Source organism: Chamaea fasciata, unplaced genomic scaffold (genome assembly GCF_029207755.1).
Source record: "Chamaea fasciata isolate MVZ Bird 193981 ecotype frontalis unplaced genomic scaffold, bChaFas1.0.hap1 SCAF_19, whole genome shotgun sequence".
In the NCBI taxonomy this organism is placed as follows: Eukaryota; Metazoa; Chordata; class Aves; order Passeriformes; family Sylviidae; genus Chamaea; species Chamaea fasciata.
Genome location: NW_027094104.1, coordinates 6903514 through 6925857, shown reverse-complemented (window position 1 = coordinate 6925857; position 22344 = coordinate 6903514). Strand labels below are relative to the sequence as shown.

At 50.1% G+C, this 22344-nt stretch overlaps 1 protein-coding gene across 1 annotated transcript; it reads right to left on the bottom strand.

Annotated features, from left to right (window-relative positions):
- Positions 1–164: 164 nt before the first annotated feature.
- On the bottom strand, positions 165–20011 carry CDR2L (cerebellar degeneration related protein 2 like). Its single transcript, XM_066200630.1, has 5 exons — positions 19544–20011; positions 7088–7200; positions 5540–5688; positions 4438–4602; positions 165–2924 (listed from the first exon to the last, which is right to left on the bottom strand). The coding sequence occupies exons 1-5, from the start codon at positions 19620–19622 to the stop codon at positions 2039–2041; spliced, it is 1392 nt and encodes a 463-aa protein (XP_066056727.1). The 5' UTR covers positions 19623–20011; the 3' UTR covers positions 165–2038.
- Positions 20012–22344: the final 2333 nt, after the last annotated feature.

Below are 22344 nucleotides of genomic sequence, written 5' to 3'. Positions count from 1 at the left end.
TTTAAAACAGAAAGTGAGGGTGATTCCCTTTCCACACCTTTGCGGCATCAACTGACTGCAGGGCAAACACTGCCTGCCTTAAACCAACACTGCTACAAGTGCCAAGTCAACACTCTGAGGTGGTGAACACTCCGAGGAAATCAACAACGCTTCTCTTGCTGTTGTTGTTCATTTTTATTTATTTTATTTTATTAGACAACTGCTTTCCATTATAAATAAATAAGGCATGAAGGTTCTCCATACTGTTACAGGGCTGGTAGCCACAGCCGTGCGTGCGGCTCCTGATGTGTCTGGGGCCGTGGGGCACCTGGAAATGCAGAGTGTGGAAGAGCAGAGCAGTCGGTGGTTTTGAGGAGGAGACCTCTGGAGCAGGGGTGGTTTGTGCATCACACTCCTGCCAACTTACCTCTGTGGTACTCAGCTTAACAAAACAGGGTGTTTTGGGGATTTTTTTTCTGCATTAATTCCACGTGGAGTGAAAGAAAGGTTGCTCCTTGTAGCATCAAAGCCCTGGATGTGGGGGATAATTCCATGTGAACAGTCTTCCCCTTCCAAAGCTATGTTCACATTTCTTTATCTCAATGTTGCAAAGGTTCCAGCTGTTGACCCAAGATTTTGGGATGTAAGCTGGTGAAAAGAGAATCCGGATGTAGTTAATGGTTGCTCCACGTGGGTACAGAGTAAGTTGCTTACACTGAACTGCTGGGTTTTGTGGCTCAATGCTCAGGGTGTTGCCTAAGCTGTAATGAGATGCTACTTCTCTGCCTAAAACATGTCTGACTGTACAAGGTCATCATCTAGTTCATGGAACCTGGAAACTGGTGATTCCTGAGACTGCAGTGGCATCTTGGCTGCGTGTTTGCATGTCTGTGGAAGCCAAAGTGAGGAGATTTCAGTGCTGGAAAGGGAACTGGAACATGAGAGGCGACAGTGTCTCAGCCAAGAAGGATTATTTTCAGCAGGAAGCTGAAATCTGTCCTCATAGCTGGGGAGGTGGTTGGAGCAGGAGTGAGGGGTGATGTGTGATCCATGCTACTGCCAGGGCCAGACTCCTGACCTGGGGGATGCTGCATCCCCTGGCTTGTGTGCGAGTCTCTGGGAGTCAGTTTTGTGAGCCCATGCAAGCTGGTTTTAAGGAATTTGCTACGATGGGACAATGACCTCTTGAAGAGCACAGCACAGAGAGCTGGTACCCAGACTGTGAGATAAAAGTGTGTCTCTGATATTGTAATAGCACTTCTTGTCTTGCTATGGGATAGCCCTGGGCACCAAGTTCCTACCAGGCACGGTGCTTTACCTGGGTTGAAACACCAGGGCAGACTTAAAGTGAGTAAATCCCATATGCCTGCAAGGTCTGGAGAGTGTGAACTGAAACACTGAGCGACGCTGATGGAGATGGAACAATCAGTTTTATGTTTCTCTTCAAGTTTTTCCAGTTGCAATGAGCTTGCATTGTAAAGAGCTGAAAAACCTGACTGATTAGAGAATGGCTTAAATAGCAAGACCATACCACCCTTTGGGGAAGGCAGAGATAGAAGTCTTGGGTTCAAGCGTAGGTTCTCAGCCATAAAACCTAACTGGAGAACTGTGCTGCTGTGCTGGGGCAGCCCCTAAAGTTCTGATGGCTTTTTGTTTTACTTTGAGATGCTGTACTCCAGCTGTGACAGGATGTTGGAGTACATCCAGGCTTTTACTTGCAGATAATCGGGCTGTAGGACAAGCTGAAAAAGGGTGGAGGGGGAGACTGGTTTCTTTTCTTTCATAGCGGGGTTTACATTGCTGTTGTGATGTCTGGCAGCGGCAGTAACTCATGCAGAGATCCATCATGTGGTTTCTGAAATCCTCTAACTACAATGTACAATTGTCCCAACGGGTTGTCCAGAGCCTAAGCTTAAAAAAGTGAGTTGGGTCCCTGTGACATTCTCTTGCTTGCAGACCTCTCGAACCTTCAAAGCAGAGGGGCCACATGGCATTTCCTGGGGCTCAAAAGAAGACGTGGCCGTTGCAATTGCACGTGGGAGCTGCGGAGAGCCAGGACTCATTTGCTGCTCTTGTTTTTCACCTTTGTGGCATTGATGTCCGCTTTTGTTTTCTGGATGCGGGAGAAGATCTCCTTAAAAAGAGCCTTGTACTCGGGCTGGCTCTGCTCCAGCCGCTTGTCCACGGCCTCCACGTGTTTGCTGATGGTCTTCTCCATGGTTTTCCTCTCTTCCAGCTCGTGCCCCTCTCCTCGGAAGTCCCTGAAGGAGCTGTCGCGGGAGATGGGCCGGGAGGTCTGGACGCCCGTGTGGCGCACGCTGTCCTTGTGCTGCCGGCACTTGCTGAGGAGCTCCTCGTACTTCTCCAGCAGGGCGTGGTACTGCTCGTCCACCTCGCGCAGGATGGACATGCCCCGCTTGCGCACGTTGTTGGCGTGCAGGGTGTAATTGCCCTCGTGCCGGCTCACGGCGTCCTTGGTCACGATAGCGTTCAGGGCCGTGTCGCTGCAGCTTTTCCGCACGGGGTGGTTTGGGGAAGGGGTCATGGATGTCCCGTGGCTTTTCCCTCCCTCCTCCTCGGACAGGTCGATGTAATCTGCTTCTGGGGCGTTGTTCAGCGGCTCGAGGAGGGCTTCGGACAGGTTGTCCTCTCTGCTGAGCAGGTACTTCTTGACTTGTTTCATCTGCTGCAGCTCCAGGAGCTCTGCCTCCAGCTCCTTGATGCGCAGTTTGCAGTTCTCCATCTCACACACCCGCTGCTCCAGATCCGAGTACTCCTGAATAACCGAGGTGTACTCACGCTCCACCCTCTCCTTCCGCTGCTTCTCCTGGTTCACCTGGGATCTCAGCGAGTTCACCATGGCTTGGAGACGCTCGTTCTCCCTCTCCAGCGGCTTCTGGTTGAATTCTGTGGAAGAGCTGTGGACCTGGAACGCGTCCTCATACCTGAAAGAGGAGAAAGATGCTTGAGAGGATCTGACCAAGCGATACTCCCGTGACAGATTTGTGTTTTATGGTTATGTTAGTAGTTCCACTGATGTCCAAAAAGGACATGAGTTCATGGAGTGAGATGTGCCTTCTCCATGTGCCAGAAGACCACAAGGTGTAGCTCTTCTGGACACAGAGACAAATCTCTGTCCCACAGAACTTGCAGTTTTATTGCAGTAATAAAAGACAGGAGGGAAATGAGATCCTAAAAGGTAAAAGACACATCTGGTTAACAGACAAGCCACTAGCATTGCAATGAAGCAAGAATGAGTGTTCTAGTGCTACCAGTCTGAGCTGAAAGTAGGTGGCTTTGGGTTTTTCCTGGGAGAGTTCATCAGCTGCTCTCTGCACCATGGAGTTCACCATCTACCCACTGCACATGGCAACAACCCCAGACCCACCCAGCCAAAACCCTGAAGCACATGTGCTGCTGCCTGTGTAGCCCTGTGTTTGGGAGGTGCTCTGGAGGGAGGGAGGGAGGGAAGATTTCCACAGCAAGGCAGACATATTTTTGATAGAAGCACCCCTTCTTCATTGCCTGGAAAGTGATAACAAGCACTTTCCTCTTCTCTTCAGGAATTTGGGTTTTCCTCCTCACTGAAGCACCCACGGCATCCGGTTTGTCTAGAACAGACTGGAAAAGTGTAACCTCCATGGCTTCCCCTGGGAGGCATTGCTGTACTGGGGGGTATTGAACAGATTTCAAGGCACTTAAGGGCAGCCTGACCTTCAGAGCCAACTATGGAGCTGGAAGGGGACCCAAGGTCCTGTGGTATGGGGGGAGAGTGGGATTGGGGGACTGGGGGAAAAAGAACCACAGAGACATTAAGTGGATTTTGCTGGGGGTCAGGTTATGGCCTGATTAACATCCCCATTGCTGCTGCAGTGAAAATGTCTTTGGTTCGTATCCTCTGGCAGAGGATGCTTTCAGTAACAAAGTTTATTGATTGCTTATCTATTTAAAGAACCCTCTTTTGTGGACAAAGCTGAGCAAGAAATGCCCTCATGAGGTCAGGCAATTAACACAGTGGCCGGGTTTTGAGGAGGATTAAGGCTGCAGTAGTGCTGGAGGTGTTTGTACAGCACTTGGCAGCTCATGGTGTATCTGGGTGTGTGACTGGTGTTCCTGGGGAGTGCTGGAGTCATGCAGCACAAAATGCACCGTCTCAACTGGTTTTGGTAAGCCCGAGGTGCTGGTGCTGTGCTGGAAGGCAGCTGGGAAGGGAAAACGGGCTGTGCTGGTTTGGGAAGTATCACTGGGATCATGAAGGCTCTGCTTTGCCAACACCACCGTAGGCAGGTGGGTTGGTGAGAGGAACATCCCCCCTTCAGCTCCAGCCGTGGGTTTCAGGCTCTGATGCCCAACCTCTGTGTCTGAGTGGTTTCTGTGCAGCCCCAGAGGGACTCACCCACCACCTCCCCTGTTTGTAGGGAGCAGTTTGGAGGGGTTGCCAAAGCCAAAGCTCCGTACCTGGGACTGGAGCACAGCTCCTTAAGGCAGGGGAAGGTGTGGATGGTTCGGCGCCGCTCCCTCTTCTCCCTCCGGATCCGGAGCTGCTCCAAGCTCCGCATTTCTTCCACCTGCTTCTGCAGCTCCTCCACCTGGTTCTGTAGCCCCTCAATTGTTTCTGTCAAGCTGCAGAGAGAGGAGGGAGCACAGGTGAGGAGTCAGGTGCTACAGGTTCCTAAAAGGTGTTGTTTCCCTCTGAAAAAATCCAGTCTAGGGAGGGTGCTTCCAGTTTCTAGTGTGTGCCCTGGGATCATGACAGCACTTGTTTTTCGTTGGTCTTTCTCTGTGTGGTCACTCCTGAGTGGGCTTGGCTATAAAAAAGGGCCACGGGGATTGATTTGAGTCCTTCTGTCCTCAAATCAGTTGGTTGAAACAGTCACCTCTGGGACACAAGCACTGTCCTGGAATATGTCTGCACTTAAAACAAGCTTCTATTCCTTTTTTTTTTTTTTTTTTTTTTTTTTTTTTTTTTTTTTTTTTTTTATCTTGTAGAAAAACACAGAGACTGGGCAGAAATTTTGTTTTGTTCTGTCTGCAGATAGTTTGTAAAACACTCTGCTCAGAAATTCCTTCTCCACACAGTTGTTTGCAAACAATGCTTCATTACAAGGACATGGCTTAGGCTGTTTGTAGGGATGACCTTGATCATGGGCTTGTTTTAGGACAGAAATATTATTGATAAACTGGTGTTTCAGCATGGACTAGCCAGGGTTTCATGAGTTGCTGGAACTGTGCCTGGTGCTTCTTCAGGGCTGTGCACTGGGGATCTCCCTGATAGGATTATGTGCCTTTTCTCCAAGGAAACACATCTGAGGAGAGGCTGCTGTGCCTCTCTCCAGGTAGCTTCAGACACTCCTTTATCCAGCCCTCATCCCAGGGATGTCTGTGCTGTGGCTGACCCTTGCTAACCAGCATTACTACAACACACTTTTGTTCTAAATAGCTGCAAAACTGGGCTGATACAAAAGAGAATGGCTCAAATAGCAATGACAGGCTGCACTTTGGGGCAGGGGAAAGGCGAGCTGAAGGCTCTTGGATCTTGAAAATCCAGGGGAGGCCGTACCACTGGATCTTCTGTTGGGAAGTCTTGCTTTCCAGCACAAGCTTCTGGTTAGCCAGCTCCAGGTCCCGCGCTGTCAGGTCCAACTGCTCGTAGACTTTTGCGTGCTGTTCGTTCATCTGCCGCAGCATCTCCAGTTGCTTGGTCAGGTACTGCAAGGAAAAGTGAAGCATGAGCACTCCACATCCAAAATTCAGGTGTTTTTCACAAGCAGAAATTCCTACAGCCTTTGCCTCCTCTGACAATATGTTCTGTGGCTCAGTCTAGTTGGAGCCTCTTCCACAGATGAAATATTCATCCCTCCGACCACTGTAAGTATTTTTGTGTCTAAAATACGATTGAACTTCCCCTGCCCTCTGTGAAGGGCACGAACCTCTATCTCTCTCTATTCAGCAGCTTTTTTATTCCCAGTACTGAAGAAAGTTGATATCCCTGGGACTGAAAGTTGACTGAAATTGGCCAGTTGGTGACTGGATCGCCTGACAGATCGATTGCAGAAGCTGTGTTTCCCTGGGAATTCAGGCTAAAACTCTGAGTCTGTGAAATATGAGGAGACCTGTGGTTTCTGTAGATTTGCACACCCTTTTCTGTAAGTCTGCCATTTCCAAATCTTATCCTCAGAGGACTCAGAGGGGGCATCTACTCAGATGCTCACTCTCAGCTGGGGCCAGATTCCAGATCTATGGTGGATGTGCTTCTGACGGGCTGCTGGAGGGGGGATGGCTAAATACATCCACTAGTTCCCTCAAACATCGGCTGTCTGATCCCTACAGAATCATGTGCTGCTCTTGTGAACCGGCAGCCCTCCTCTGCCCTGTGTCCTTTTAAATCAGGGAGTGTCCAATCTTTTTTAACTCACAGATCCCTAGAAGGTTTCCAGTGGATGAAAACCCTCCCAGGCACAACAGGTTTAAGCCTCTAAGATCAGTTCTGTAAGCTCTTAGAAATACTTACAAATACTGCCCTGACCCCACAGGATGCTTGAAATGGGGGGTTAGATTGCAGCTCTTGGAGAAAGAGCTATTTTATGCCTCTAACAAAGGGGGCTGTGTTATAGGGGTGCGAGGGGCCAGCTGGGAACAAACGCAATTCTGAATCTCTGGGATCAAGGGAAAGCTGCAGCAGAGCAGAGAGAAATCAGTGTGAAGTCTGATGGATGTGCAGGGGAAGGCCAAACGTGGCCCAGATGCAGCCTGGTGCCAAAATCTGGTGCCAAAATCTGGTGTGCACATCTGGGCAGGGAGTGAGGATGTGAGCAAAGGGCAGATGCCAGTTAATGGGGGAATGAGACCCTCCCCAGGGCTAGGATGAGCTTTAATCCATCAACAGACTTTAAAACAGACTTTGAAACTCAAACAGACTTTAATCCGCCCTGCTTCAGGCACTCACAGAAGTTACTTCACCTTCCGTGCCCCACAGCACATCCCTGCCTTTCTTCTGGCATCTGAGCCGCTGGCACTGGTGGAAGCGCCCCTTTCCCACCTTCGCCCTTAGGTGGCAGCGGTGACCAAGCAGCCCCTGTCCCCACCCCTGTCCCGACTGCGTCCCTACCTCAATCTCCTGCACTTGCTCCTCGTTGGTGGCATACATCTGCTGCAGGGAGTCCTCCAGCTCTTTGTTTCGCTCCAGCAGGGTCTTCCCTAGCTCGGCAGCCAAGTGCAAGTCTGAAAAGCAGAGGGACAAAGCTGCTGCAGTTCCCACAGCTCCATGGCTGAGTGTGGTGGGATCTCCCCCCTGAGAAAATGACCCCACACCAAGCACAGCAGCACATTTTTCATGGCACTGGTTTTACTGGCACGTTTTGACCGGGATGCACGCACACAGAACATACAGGATCTGGCCTCTTGTCTTGCTGGGCTGCAGGAGCAAGGGGAGGCCGAGCTCAGGACTCTGCAGCTCACCAATGCAATGATGATTCGGTGCTTTGCTGGCTGCAAAACCCTCCTGCACTCCCTGCACACTGTAACCAGGATCAGCCCAGGATCTGGGCTGTGGCAGGTGCTCAGCACATCCATCCCCTATCGCTGAGAAGGGCTCAGCACCCATTCAGAATGGAGCAACGGGTTGGTAAAGCCCTGCAGGGCCTTGGGGATGCTCTCTAAATTACATTATTATCTCTAACGAAGGGAGTGCCTTGCCTTCCCTGTCAGCCTCCATCCATCACCCACTAACAGACTGACAGGAGTAATAAAACTCCACGTGGCCTGAGGGGGCTGAAGGCACCTCCCAGATGTGCTGCCCTGGCACCGAATCAGGGGTTGAATCCAAACCTCTTTCCTTGGGGCAGCTCCAGGCAAAGGACAAAACACTTTGTGTTCACTCTCTTCCACCTCTAAATGCCCTTAGGAAGCTACTGAAATACTTGGACTTCAGGAGAAATGCAGGGAAAAGTAGATGTTGACAGTGTGGTCAGTTTAAAATGCTGGCTTTTGCTGCTGGGAAAAGAAAAAGCCTCCAGGCCCTGTGGATCCTGTGTTGGCCAAAGCTTAAGCACATAGGTGATGCTGTTTGTGAGGCTGGGGCAGCGCTGCTGGCTCTGAGAACAGCCCTTTGCTTTCACAGGAGCAGGTTGTCTTCTTAAAACCTGACTATGAGCAAGTGGGTTTCATTTTTCTTGGTGCTTCTAGGGGTGACAGCTCTCAGGATGACAGAGTGAAAATCTGACCCTAATCCTTCCAAAAGGTAAGGAAACTGGTGCTGGTGTGTATTATTGCTCTTTCTTTCTCTGGTGTGGTTATCATGGGGCTGTAGGTAATTAAGGAGTGACAATCCTACAGGGTGTGAGGGGACCTGGGTCTCCTGCCCTGGCATTTTCTTAGCCTGTTGTAATTCTCCCCTCTAGTCTGCATCGAATGATTTGTTTTGCAAAGGCTTTGCCAGGGCTGAGAGTAGCTATAATTTTCTCCAGTGGTTCAATTTGCCATGCAGTTGATTGGGAAAGAGGGATATTTGGTCACTAAGACAAAAAGTGACCAGGGGAAAAAGGGGAACCGGGATTCCTGGGATGTATTCTGAGCCTGGGAAAGCCCTGACCTCTCACACATCACAAAATGAGGCTCACACTGACCTTGGACACGAGTGCTTGCCAGGGGGTGAGCAACAGTGCTGTCAGTGCCTGGGATGGGGCTTTCTTGATGGATAATGTTGTGCTGTGGGATGTGCTGATATGTTCTGAGTTTGTGTGTTGCCTGTGTTTCTCTCTGCGGGCTCCCCAGATGTGGTGCTGCCAACAGCTGCTCAGTATGTCCTCGAATCTCCCCTTTCCATGGGAATGTGCTCTCCAGCTGTGCCCTGCATTGCAGGGTGTTATTATTAAAAGGGCTGTGACCTTTTTAATTATAATCCTCTTCATTGCACAGTGACCCAGTCTGAAAGCTGCAGTTGCAGCTCTCCCTGCAATCAAGTTATGGGCACGTTTCCCCATGGACAGACCTCCTCCACCTATTTGGTTTCTTCCAAGCACCACATTTCCCTAGTTTATAAAGTGCCCTTGGGAGACCCCAGTGTTTGCTACACCAGCTGGGGCTGGGGGAACAGCCAGATGCCAGCAGAGATGAAGGATAATTTGTGCCTTTAAGCTGCTTGGGGCTGTGTTTAATGTCAGCACCACCTTTCCAGAGCCAGTGTTGTTGCTGGAGAGTGGCACCTTGGAAATCACATCCTTGGCAACGAGCAGGGCCCCGATGTGGAGGTGTGTGGTGAGAGGGCTCTGTGCTGTGCTCCAGGTAATGAGTCAAGTGTGTCCCTGTCCCTGTGGATTACACCAGTGCTCTCCCACCATATGGCATCCAATTTAATCAGCTGGGGTTGAGTTAAGTGGATTAGGCAGTGCAAGATCCTGCATTGTAATTTAAAGGGCTCTGTCAGCAATAATTTAATGGGGGAAATGGGCAGCGTTGGGGGATGAGTGGGAAAGAGGAAAGAATGGGGCTTGGCTCTGAGGAGAAAATTGAGTCTTCGTTTCCATTTTCAGCGTAAGGGCCTGAGAGACTCCAGGCTTGAAGGACATGGGGGAATTGGTTTTTTTTAGTGTCTTTTAATTGCCTCGGCCATTGTCACACACGCTCCCTCACTGTCTGGCTTCCAGCCAAAATATCCGTGGTAATCCTCTCATCCACCCCCTTTTGCCTGAGTCCTCTTCCCCACCTGTTGGTCCCCCCAGCTTGTGGGGCTGAGGGGAGGGAGGGGATGATGTGGAAGTGCTTTAATGTCATCTTTAGAGCAGATCTCTCTTGATCTTTGTACTAATTGTGGCTCTGCATGGGCTGAGGGAACACACAGCTCCTCTCCACAGAGACCTTGGAAACCCGAGGCTGAATGTGAAATTTCACCAAGTCATTTGGGGGAGAAAAAGATCTGTTCAGGAATTCAGGAATCTGTTCTACATAGTACTATGGTTTTCCCACAATTTTTTGTATTCCTCTTTGCTTCTCCTCTGTCAGATCAGCCAGCCAGTGCTGAAGGACTTGCCCTAATTTAGCAGATATGCTGATGCCTCCCTTCCCCCTCCCCTCTGGATGCAGGAGAAATAAAGCGCTGTGTGTCCACTCGATGTGCCCCATCCCTCCACATCTTGCCTGTGCTGAAGGCACCACTCTGAAATGGCCAATGTTCAACTTCAAAACTGGGGTCTTGATGCTGCCAAATCCTATCAGGAGAGAACTGTGGATGCAGACTGTTCCGGGCAGCACCAGCCTGGCGCCCTCTGGCTCCCTGTACTGCAAGCTTTGACGTGACCCTTCTAATTAACACCAGCCAAGGAAACACGCTGTGTCCCCAAACAAAGGGCTGTGCCTGTGGAGCAGGGGAGGGAGGGATGGAGGCTGCATCTCTCTGAAATCTTCCATGGGAAAGGCCTCTGAACACGGAGGGTGGGGATGAGAAGAGAGACCATATGGTGGGAATGGGAGCTGAATCCAAGCAGTGCTTGGTACAAGGGAGCAGGGCTGGGCAGAACATCAAGGAGGCACTGTCCCGGCGCTGCAGAGATCAGCAGCAGCAGCCCAGCAATAATTCTGCTACCTCTGTGCCACTGAGGAAAGTTGAAAATACCCCATCCTAATCCAAAAGCTGTAGCAGGTTGCCTTTGATGGAAAGAGACTGAGGGACAAACTGCAGGGTATTCCCTCACGGCAGCATCCTGTGGCAGTGCTGGCACAGGCGGATGATCCCTGCATGGAGCTGCAGCAGAGCTGGTGCTTCCCAAACCTTGCAATGAGGCTCAAAGAGGATTTGGGGCTGTTTCTGTCTTCCCAGTGCTGGCCTGCTCTGTTTGAGCAGAGCACTCTGCCACAGCCCTCTGGAAGGGTTTCTTCCCTCCAGCATCTCCTGGTTGTGAGAGAGCATAAGCCTTGTGTTGGGCAGGTTTTGGCTGCTCTTGGCACGACGATGATCTGGTAGCTGTTCAGGTGCCCCTCATAAATGCAGCTTTCTGGAGGAAGCCACCATCTGGTGCAGCTGCTTTGGACTTTCCCCTGTCATCTCTCTTGCAGCGAGGGATTCTCATGTTTAGGCTGGGAGAGAACACACTGGGAATGCTGCACTTGGCTCCTCATCTTTAATAAACCATCCCTGTCCCTGTCCTGCAAAGCCAGCAGCTTGCAGGGGACACAGGAGTCCTTTGCTGTGTGGCACAGATGAGCAAAGGTTTGTGGATTTGCAGGTCCTTTTCAGCTGAGCATGAATAAAGGAATTACTTGTGGCTCCTTCCTAAATGTGGGGCTATAGAAATGGCTGCTCCTGTCCTGTGCTGCACATGGTGAATACATCTGCTGAAGAGCAGGGAGGAGGGTGGGGAGGTCTCTGGAGGAAGCTCAGGGTGCTTGTGAGCTGATGGATGGGGTACATTGAGAGTTAAGAACTGATGTTTAATGCTGTTGACGTTTAATGCCATTTGCTGTCTGCTCCATTACACATGGGTACTTAAAGTCAAAGGTGGGTGCAATTACTCCTTTCAAAGTCTAAATGAATGACGCTATGCTGGTTTACCCCGGCATAGGGTATACTTGCTACTCATTTATTTTCCTTCATAGTTGCAAGAGATTGTGCTGTCTGGGTATATTACAATAAAGATCAGCTTTTGTATATCACTTACTGCTGCTCCATGGCAGGTGATGGAAACAATCTCTCTACTTGGCCTGTATAAGGGATTGCAATGGAACTTGCTGGGGTGCAGTGAAGCAAATGCCATCTGGCAGCATCTCGAAAACAACCTGAAAAAACAACCTGAAAAAACCTTTCCAACATGCCCGTTCTACAGAAGATAGTGTTTCCCAAGACCAGCCAGAGCTTCCAGAGAGTCACTGCTGAGATGTGGATTCCCCATCGCTTTTTACACTGGCATAACTCAGACATTGCTGCTCCGTTCAGCTTTGCCCTTGGTGATCTGTGTGTTTTTTTAGGACGATCTGCTATTTTGGTGTGGTGGGGTGTTCCACAAAGGCAGGGCTTGCTTTGTAAAACAGCCGCAATGAAACCGGTGGGGAAAAGCCTCTGTTAGGGCTAGGTGTGGGCAAACAGGGTGCCTAAGCCCCTGACAGCACAGGCACCTCCTCCTCTTCCTTCTCCTCCTTTCAAACGGTGGCTCTTGTTGGTCTGAGCTGATGTTGGTCACAGTGGCATTTTTGTTATCCTAATGAGATTTGCTGGATTTCCTGCTTGGTTTTTTTTTTTCCCTTTTCTTTCTCTTGTGTAATCTGTTTCGTGCTCCTGTGCTGCCTTTGGCTGTGCAAGTGTCCCTGGTGGGGGGGGGGGCGGCTCAGGTAGTGGCAGGGGGTCGAGGCCAGCCCAGTGCACTAAGAACAGCTCCTTCCATGCTATCTTGAGCCCCCTGAGCAAAAGTGGTACCACCAAGGAGTGGAAATCCCTGACAAGGGGCTCAGGGACACACTGTACTGTGCTGTGCTGCATAGAAGCCCTTCAGCTCACTCAGCCCCTGCTGCTCCCTTCCTTGCCTTCGATATTTTTCAGTTCTATTTGATATTTCCTCTATCAGCTCTCCTTAATTCTTCTCAGATGCTTACCAGACATTTGGATTTAATTTATACCTTTTCTTTCTTCCCTCTTATTCCCTGCACCCCAGATTCTCCCCTGTGTATTAATGCTTGTGACACAGGATGGTCATCTCTGCTTATGAGCTGTGTCTCTACAAACACACACAGAGCAGTCCCATCCCTGTGCCCACAGCAATTTCTGAGCCTTTTGCCAAGTTGTTAGAGCATGAGAACACAGAGGATGTTATTAGACCATGGCTGAGGCCCCATCTGCATCTTTTCCTGCTGTTCTCTTATCTAAACAGCCTCAGTGCCTGTGTTTGCCTTGTAGGCTAAAATGGCTTGAAAGAGCTTGGTGACTGGTGGCTCCAAGGCTCTGATAGTGCACCTGGATCAGAATGTCCTAAATAAATATATGCAAGTGGGGCTATTGAAGAGAAGGAGCGATGAAAAAGGGGGTAGAAAGGCAGCCTGAGCTTTCCTGTGTGCTCCTTCCCCAGGGCGGCAAATCTCCAACTAATTAATTATGTTGAGTTGCAGAAAACCGTGAATAAAGGCTTCTACTCTTTTAAAGCTAAAGACACAGATATGTGGATGGCTGCCATGTGGCAAAACTCCTCTCCCCTGTGTGTTTTGGGGGCAGGAGGTTGTAAGTGACCCAGGATGGACTCGGAGGATGAGCACCAGAGTGCTCAGTGCTGTGCACGTGCAGAGCCCTGAGCAAAGGCGCCCTGCAAAGGACAGGTCACTGTGCTCACATGGCAGGGGATGGTGCCCACAGCGCTGGGCTGCCACAGCTGTGTCAGTTCTCCTGCCCTGCTCCTGCTCACACAACATATTCCCCTACTCTGAGCCATTCCCAGCCAACTTGGATGTCCTTGCTCCCCTCTTGCTGCGGGGAGGCAGGTGGAACCACTGATACTGAGTGATTTGGACACTTGGGGAGCAACCATTCCAGCACAACTGTCACTTTGAAGCTGTAGCAGCCCCCAGACCACTGCCAGCACTGCCACAGCTGGTTACTTCTGTCTGCTACCTCTTATGTCCAGAGGCATATAGGTACAGAGACCTTTCTTCCACGTGTTACAGCTAAATGCAGAAACAGCCTGACCCTTTGCAGCAATGCCAAAAACCTGCCCACTCCTTCTCTAGCAGCCCTTTTTCTTGACTTTGAAGCAATGTGTATTATCTTGCAGGGTGCTGCCCCACTACTGTTCCCTTCCCATCTGCTGCTGGGGAGTTTAGGAAGCCCTGTTCCTCCAGGTGCTCAGCTCACAGCCCAGCTGCCTTGTGCCTGGCTGTTGGCACAGGCTGGAGATGCTGCCCATGTGGGAAGAGATCTTGACCTCAGGTGAGTGATCAGTGCTGTTTGTGCAGCTGCACAGGAAGAGCACCGGGCTGTAACCTTCCAGTCTGAGTATGCAGGGAAAGGGAGTGAAGAAATACTTGATGTACTCTCAAAATGATGTTATGTCTACCACTAGTCCTGAACAGGATGCTGAGCAATACTTTTGGGGGGCCAACATCAAAACCAGTGTCCCTGACAGTTCTGCTGCAAAGACTGATGCTCGTGGGGTGTGCTGTGCTGCTCCTTGCTCTGCCTCCTCCTGCAGACACCACCTCCCAGCTCAGGTGCCTTCCCAACACTCAACACTTCCTCGTAGACCAAGAAAACTTGGAGGATGGCATGATCACATCCTTGCTCCAACTGCTGGTGCTGCAGCTGCATATTTGGAAGAGGCCAGCATGGACCTGGATATTACACACTTGAAGGTCTGAATTCTTCAGGGAGGAGGCAAATTAACTGAGCAGGGCCAGGGCAGCTGCACAACACATGGGATAGACTTCAGTGACTTCCCAGAAAGCTTCAGAGGAACAGTCTGTCTAAACCATTAGAACTATTGCTTTTTGGAGAGATGGTTTATAACTGTTTGTTAAATACACATGGGGAAAAAAAAAAAAAAAGAAACAAAAAACAAACTGGAACATAAAATCCCTATGAATTTTCCAGCTGTGCAAAAAGCAGCAGTTGTGTAGTGTCTGGTTTCCTTCCTTTGGGGTATTTTGTATTGGAGCTATTTTCCTAAATTCTTGGCCCATGTACCTGTTTTTGTGCAGATTAAGTAGAAGCTTTGGAAACCCTGAAGGTGTGTCTGGTGTGAGCACACAGATCTGTTGGAGTGAGATGAGGCAGGAATTTAGCCCTGTGCTGCTCTGGGAAAGCCTTTTGGGAGAGGAGACAGAGTGTGTGAGTGCGGGAGTGAGCGAGCAGTGCGTTATCCTGCGTGCTGGCACTGTTTATAGCAGGAGCACGATGGGACCCTGGTGCTGTCACTGCCCTAAGTGGTTCCTGCCTGTCACACTGAGTCAGTGCATCCACCCTGTCATCAGCCAGCACTGGCCGGTACAGGAGCAAAGAAAGAGGGTTGGAAAATGCTGGGGTGTGGGGACAGGCTCCACGTGCAGGGAGTTAGTGGCTGGTGCCTTGGCTCCCGGTCCCTCAGGCTCAGAGCCACTGGGGGAAAACGTCCTTCAGGATTCAGACCATAAATCCTTCGTGCATGGCCTTGCCAAGGAGAATTGCCACTGTTAGCTGATTGTTTCAGGATCGGAGATACGGAAAACTCTGATTTTTTTTCTCCCCCCAGGTTTTGTTTTGTTTCCCTTTTTCCTTTTCAGCAGTTCCTCTAATTCTGCTCCCTCCCACAGCTGGAACTATGTCCCTGAGCTCAGCAGATGTGGAGAGGAGCTTCTGGTCTCTCACTAAATGTTGCTGTGCGGGGCTTTCTTGTGCCCCTTTTTCTTGCTGCCTTCACGTAACAAGGGGATTTTCACTCTAGGAAAATACATTTATATATATTCTTTTTTTCCTCCATATTTGGAGCCTGTCATGACTTCCTTAGACTAACCTGTCGTCTTATTTCCTTGTCTCTTGTGACTTTTCTAGTCCCTCTTGTCATTCCTAAGCAGCTCAGCAATTAGTCACTGAAAACTTTCCACTTCCATAAGCTACCTGCTGTACTGTACTGCTAAATAAATAAGTGGCTCAGCTACTGCAGGCAAAGCTCTGTCCTTCTGGCTTGCCTCTGGGGAGGGAGGGAGGGAGGGGAGCTAACTGCTCTGCTCCTGCAGGACAGGCAAGGTGTGTGCCTTGTCCCTGGACTGCTGGGATAACTGCCTGATGAGGGGCAGAATGCGGAGCTTCACCAGCTCCCCTGTGCAGTGAATGCTTTGGGGAAGCTGGTAATAAATTGCAGAGCTCTGGATCAGCTGGGTGGTGCAGGTATGGATGCTAGTGGATGGCAGCATGGATCCTCTGGGCTTACCCCAATGCCAGGATCTGGTCACTGGAGCACTGGTGACCCTGTGTCTTTACACGGATGAGTTAGAGGTGGTGCAAGCTCAGCACCTTGTGTCATTTTCCGTCTTAGTATTGAAGCAATCAGATGCTTGGCAAGAGGAGGAGGAATTAAAAAAGATCTTTAAATCTGGAGACCTTTAGAGGTTACAGCGGTAGTGTCCTAAGCCTGCATTGCAGATGGTTTGGCCCAAATGTTTCTGTGGCTGCCCAGGAGGACAACTGGTCTCTCAGTGGCAATAAGGTGATGTTCTGGTTCTTGCACTCCCTCTGGTCCTGCTGCCTATCTCAGAGCAATGAGAGGCTGTTTATTGACACGGGAGGAATCATCCCGCACTCACAGAATCCTAGAATATGCTGAGTCGGAAGGGACCCATCAGAATCATCAGGTCCAACTCCTGGCCCCATGCAGGATACCCAAGAACCCCCCACGTGCCTTAGGCTATGGTTAGGTCCAGGGATCCGAAGGGTGGCTTTGAGAGGCCTCCTCTTGGGTTGAACTCTGCTCTGAGACCTGAATGCTGGCAGGGGAATAAGGGAGGCTGGGAAGATCAGGGAATGCAGTGGGATGGCTGCAAGGAGGATTCATCTTGTGAGATTGCTGCGGGGGAGATGAAGGCTGGAAGTGGCTGGCAGAACTGCTGTGTCTGTTTGGATCCAGATGCAATTGAGTTGGCACACAGCCCTCCCAAACACAAATGCTCCTGATGAACAGGAAAGGTGCCCCCACTTATCTGCAGCTCAGACTCTCTAATTTTAGCTCATTTATTCTCTTGGGGTCTGGCTGCACGTAGGCCCTCTGCGCAGGGTGTGATGCAACTTTAGCCACATCATCAGTTCTCAAGGGCTGGAAAAAGGTTCACCAGTATTTTATCCTGGTTTTAACACTTAGAGGCACAGACTCCTCGGCCCATGGAAGGCCCAAAGCAGCACTGATATCTCTTCATGCTTACAAAGCAATGAGCTAAGTCATGGTGCGAGGGAATTGCAGCTCCATTTTTACCATTTTCCTCAAAGCAGAAAGCCTTCCCAGAGGAAACATCATTGCGAAGGAAACCTCAAAGGACACCACTGCTGTTACCATGTCATTGCTGAGGGTCCTGGCTGGGATTTGAGTCTCTTCTATGTGCTAAGGCATCTTGGTACAATGCCTTGAGCCACAGAGTGTCACAGTGTGCAGGAAACAGGTAAAGGTACCTGAAAGGCACTGGCTTAATCTGAACAAGGCTGGAAGAGCCTCGAGGCTGGGGACCAGATCTTGCTGCTTCCAAAGCATGTGGTGGATGCACCCAATTGCTGTGGACACTTCAGGGGAAAGAAAGAGTGATTGGGATTTATAATTTTGAAAAAAAAAAAAAAAAGGTTACTTTGGCAAGGTGAAGCTCATGAAGGATGACAAAGAAAGTAACAGGTGCTTGGTGTAGAGCTGGAGGCATGATTTCCACTCTGGTGCTAAAATGGTTAATTAACATAATCATCAGAGAGCTCCCAGTTAAGCCATCTGTTGCTTAGCAAACAGTTTTGGATGTAAATGTAATAAATATTTGATGATGCTGTGAAATGACGATAAAGGCCCACCAACCAACTGGTTCACAGAAGAACCTTCTCTGCTCTCCTAGCTTGGATTGTTTCTTGTTTCTCCCACCCCTTGCTCCTAAGGAACGGTCTTTAAGCCTCTGCTTTTGTCCTCTGTCCTCCCGGTGCTGCTGCCAGGCGTGGGTTTCTGTGCGACCCTGGGCTCTTGGCATGCCAATCCTCTTAGTAATGCCTCTAATCGTGGCATGCTGGATGTCTTGTGCTGTGCTTCCACCCCCCATGCCCAAAGCAACAGCTCCATGGCTGTGCCGCCACCAAAGACCTCTGGGTGTCATGCAAAGGCACAGTGTATGTGGACAAAGTCTAGCACTGTCCTTTGTGATGCTTTGTGCATCATGCAAATTAATTATGGTTGTAATTACCCCGTAGGACCTTTCCATTTGGCTGATTCCAGTTAAAGCCTTCCCGCATTTCTCCTTGAGTCTGTGCAAGCCTATGCAGCCCCTATTCATATACAGGAGGCTGCAAACCCACAGCTGGGCTTTGTTTTGGGTTTGTGTTTTCCTCCAGTTCTGTATGTGCTCAAAAGTGGAGCCTGTACCCAGCATCAATCCATCATCTGGAGACAGTCATTCTGTTTTTAGGCTGCTGGGACAGAGCTGGGAACCTGGCCTGCAGTGGGAAGGTGCTTTTATTGTTGTGAGCCAGTTGTACAGTGCCAGTGCTGACTCATGAACCTGACACCAGGGACAGCGTTAGGCTAAAAATCAATTGGTCCCATGTTGTTCAACACTCCCTATATTCATCCCTAGTTCTGCTGTTCCTCAGCCTGCATCCTGCCCCTGGACCAGTGCCCAGGCCTCTCTTGTGAGCCATGGGAAGACGTCACCCAGAAATGTGAATTTCTGAGCATTCAAAGGCTGCACTGTTTATCCAGCTGATAGCTTCATCTCTGTGTTCTTGGCTTTGTTTGAGTGTTGTGTTTCAAAGAACAGGGGCCAGTATCCCACTGCTTCCTGTTAATTGAGAAACTGGGGTTAAAGCCCAGCTGTGACAACCCCTGGGGGAATGGTTATCATTCCTTGCTGGGCCCCTGTCCTGCAGCTGAAGTTGTATAAACTTCAAATCATGACATAATGTACTGGAATGATGGTGGGCTGAGGCAGTGCAGCTGGACTGCACACCCCTGCTGACAGTCAGCTGGGAAAAGCAAATATAAAACTGTACCAATAGTGCAACGTGCCAGAGGGGAACTGTGTTTAGGTAGGAATGATTTTTTGCTATGTATTGGCAAATGAGTTCTGTTCATTCCTGGGCCACTGGCCTGAAATGGGACTTCTTCCAGTTATTTACTTACTATGTGTTGACTCAAAATATTAAGATAAGAAAAATAAAATCAAAAAAAGGCCCAAATACTCCCAGGCACCAACTGTCCAGCCTTAGGATAAACATTCCATTGAACTAGGTACAGTTACTTCAAAGCAAACTACAGAAGTGAACATTTATCTTCTAACAAGTCTTCTTTTGCTGTTTGAAACTTGGCCTTGATGGTTTTTTCTTCTCCTCCCATATTTCTCCTTGTCTTATGGCTGATTGGAAATATCTCCAGAAGTAATTAGGTGACTAAGAAGGTGAAGATCCCCTTGGATTTGGGCTTGGACAGCAAAGGCTTTTGAGAAAGACTTTCAGCATCCTTAGCAATACATTATTTCCCATGTATTAATTTCCAACTAATGTGCCTGGTAACTCTGTTTTGGACTACTGTGAAATAAAAGCAGTGTCATAACTACCCCTGTTTGATTCTGCCTGCTGCAAGTTTTTTTGGGCAACCAGCCTCCTTGAAGATGTAACACAACAAATTATTTACTGCCCTGGTGCTTAGGACAGTTCTGGGCTCCCTGCCTCTATCCATCGGCTTTAAACTTTCCTCGGCCAGGATAGTGGTTTGGAGCAGCGGGGCTGCGATTTGCCGCTGCAGGATGAGGCGCTGGCTTTGCCGACCAAATAGCAGTCCAGAGAGAAGGTAACCCACCCTTCCGTCCCCGGGGTTTGCCCGTTTTCTTGCCCGCGCATCCCCTGGCCCACCATCCCCGGCAGCTTGCGGCGTGCCCCCATCCTTACCCTGCTCCAGGTCCTGCTGGTCGTACCAGGGCTCCTCTTCCTCGCTCTGAAACTCCTCCATCCTGTCGGCGCTCAGCATTTAGCACCAGCGGCCCGGGGAGACGCGCAGCATCCGCCGAAGGGGGGCCCGGCGCCTCCGAACCGCGGAGCGGGATGGATGAGGGGATACGGGCAGGGATGCGGGTTGGGATGCGGCCTCGGTACGCCGGCCGGGCCGGGAAGGAGGAGGTGGCACGACGTGGCAGCCGGTGCCTGGCCGCTGCCCCGGCTCTGCGTGGCCGGAGGGGCGGCTTCCTCCTGCCTCCGAGGCCGGGGGGGGCTCTGGAGGGGAGGATGCAGCGGGGACGTGGCGGCCGGGGCGGTGGGGCACGGCTTGCACAGGGCTGAGGGATGCACAAAGGAAGGAAGAGGGCCCGGCGCAGCCAGGCAGATCCTCGCTCCGCAGCTCGGTGGGGACCTCTAGCATGGAAATGCTGCAAAGAAAACCGGCGAGAGGGAAGGGGGAGGTGAGGCGAGACCGGCCTCCTTCGCCTCCTTCTTCTCCGCCTCCGCCTCCTCCTCTCCGCCCAGCCCTGCCGCGGACGGCGGGGCGGGCGCGGGCTGCGGGGAGCGGAGCGTGGGGTGCCGGAGTGGGCTTCACCCGGGATGCGGGGAAGGGGAGCTGTCCCGCAGTCCCCCTGCTCTGTCCCTCGCGCCTGGGAGGTCTGCCAGGAGCAGGGCTTGCGGTGGGAATGCCGTGTCCTGGCCTTGCCTTTGGGCTTCACGGTGATTTGGGGTAATTATCGGGATCTCTCAGTGGGGGTTTCAGTGCCTACTCTGCCTTGCTGGGTGTGTGTGGGTTGTTCCTCAAGGATAACATCCATCCCACCTTATCTGGGGCTGCTAAAGGGGACACGCCATGCAAACAGCCCCACATTTCCTCAGTGTGGTGTCTTCAACCCTATGTTGTTTTGCACTATGATGGGAGATGCGTGCCTCTGATGCGGATTCCTCTTTCATTTTTCTTATCCTTGGAATGAGCTTAAAATTTAGGGAAATCAAGATTTATAGAGTTCTGAGGAGGAAATCTGTCTGTTAGAAATAAGTAAATTCAGAAAAAATCTTGGGATTTTGGTGCTTGTTTTCCACCTTAATGGAATAAGGGTTAGAGATGGGTGGTCCTTCTCCTAGCTGGAGTTTGGCCCAAGGGAATTTTTTTGTGCTTGTCAGCCCTGGAATCTATCAGAGATTCTAAGATCCAAATCAACTTCTGTGACAGTGACAGTGGGTTTAGATAATGGGTTTTTTGGTGGTGGCAGTGGGTGGTTTTTTGTTTTTGTTTTTGTTTTTTTTTCTTTCCCCTTCTGTGTGATAGAACTCTATGGATTTATATTTGATTGCATTACCTTGCAGTGGTGCCTACAGAAAAGGCAATATAAAGTGTCTATGCAAGAGCAGCAGACTGTGCATCCAGAAAAGATGGGATTTGTGTCAGAAAACTCTATCCAATCCAGCGGTGATAGGCAGCTAGAAGCCCCTGGATGATTAAAGCAAGGACTACTACTCAGCTCTTGTGTACAGCAGCAGAGGAGGGGGGTAAAGATGGGAATAATAGAGGAATTATAGACTATTCCTCTCCCCTTTTCTCCTCACAGAGCTCTCCATCACCTACACACATTCTGAAAATTCAGTGGCTGCCTGGAAAGTCATCTGCCTTAGTGCAGTCACAGTCCAGAATCAAGGAGTCTCTGACTTGGCATTTGTAACTCAGCAAACATAATCCAGCACTTCTGGTGTATCTGGGAGAAAGCCATCTCTAGGTTTTAGATATTTTTCTAAGCAATTTTAATACATATGGGAAAATCTTTACTTTCTGACGCCTATTGAAGAGTCATGTGGACAATGCCCTTAATGATATGCTTCAACTTTTGGTCAGCCCTGTAGTGGTCAGGCAGTTGGACCAGAGTTCTTCTATTATTTGTGAGAAATAATTGCTTTTGAAAAGTATTCTGTTCCTAACAATAAATTCTTATGATTTATCTGTATATTGTAGCCATACTGAGTACTTGAATGCAAAGCTCTAGGCTGTTTGGCATCAAAAGGCTGCCATGATTTTGTGAAAATATGAAAAATCACATGTTTTTGTGAAAATATTTTTCCTGTAGGTTTTACCAGAATGTCTCAGATCTGGTATGTCACTCAGTTGAATCAAACATCACTCCTATACAGGTTATATGCCAACAAATGAGAATTCCCACAGTCTGCCCCAGCTGGAGAGTCAGCACACTGCTTTCTTTTGCAGAACGATTGGAATTACCTCACTTCCTCTGAAGAAAGGAGGCTTGAAGAGCTGAGCATGTGAAATGTAACTCAGGGACACCAAAAAGGCCTGCTTGCAGTTCACAGAGCTGCTCGGAGCAGAAAACCACGACGATGGCTTCAAAGGCAACACTGAATGCCCTCAAACAGCTGCTTTGAGGTGTTCAGCGAGTGCCAAATCCTGAATTCCCAGCACCCAGGGTTATAAAACATCCTCTCCTTGTGTGTGGGTGGAATTTCATTAGGGTTAATGGGCCACCGCATGCAATGAGCTCCTCATAAGGTGCTCGAACAGGGTCTGTGTTACCAGCATGCTTGTTCCTGGCTCCTTTGAACCCAGGGCTAGGGTCAGACTGGAGCTGGCTGTGGTCCTGGCATCCTGCTCGCACCTCTGGATCATCTGGGCTTGGGACCAGCCTCTGAGAGTGGCTGGTGATGGTTTGTCAGAGCTGTCACTGCGTCTGTGCCCGAGCCTGGCAAAGGGGCTTCTGGGGACAAAAGGC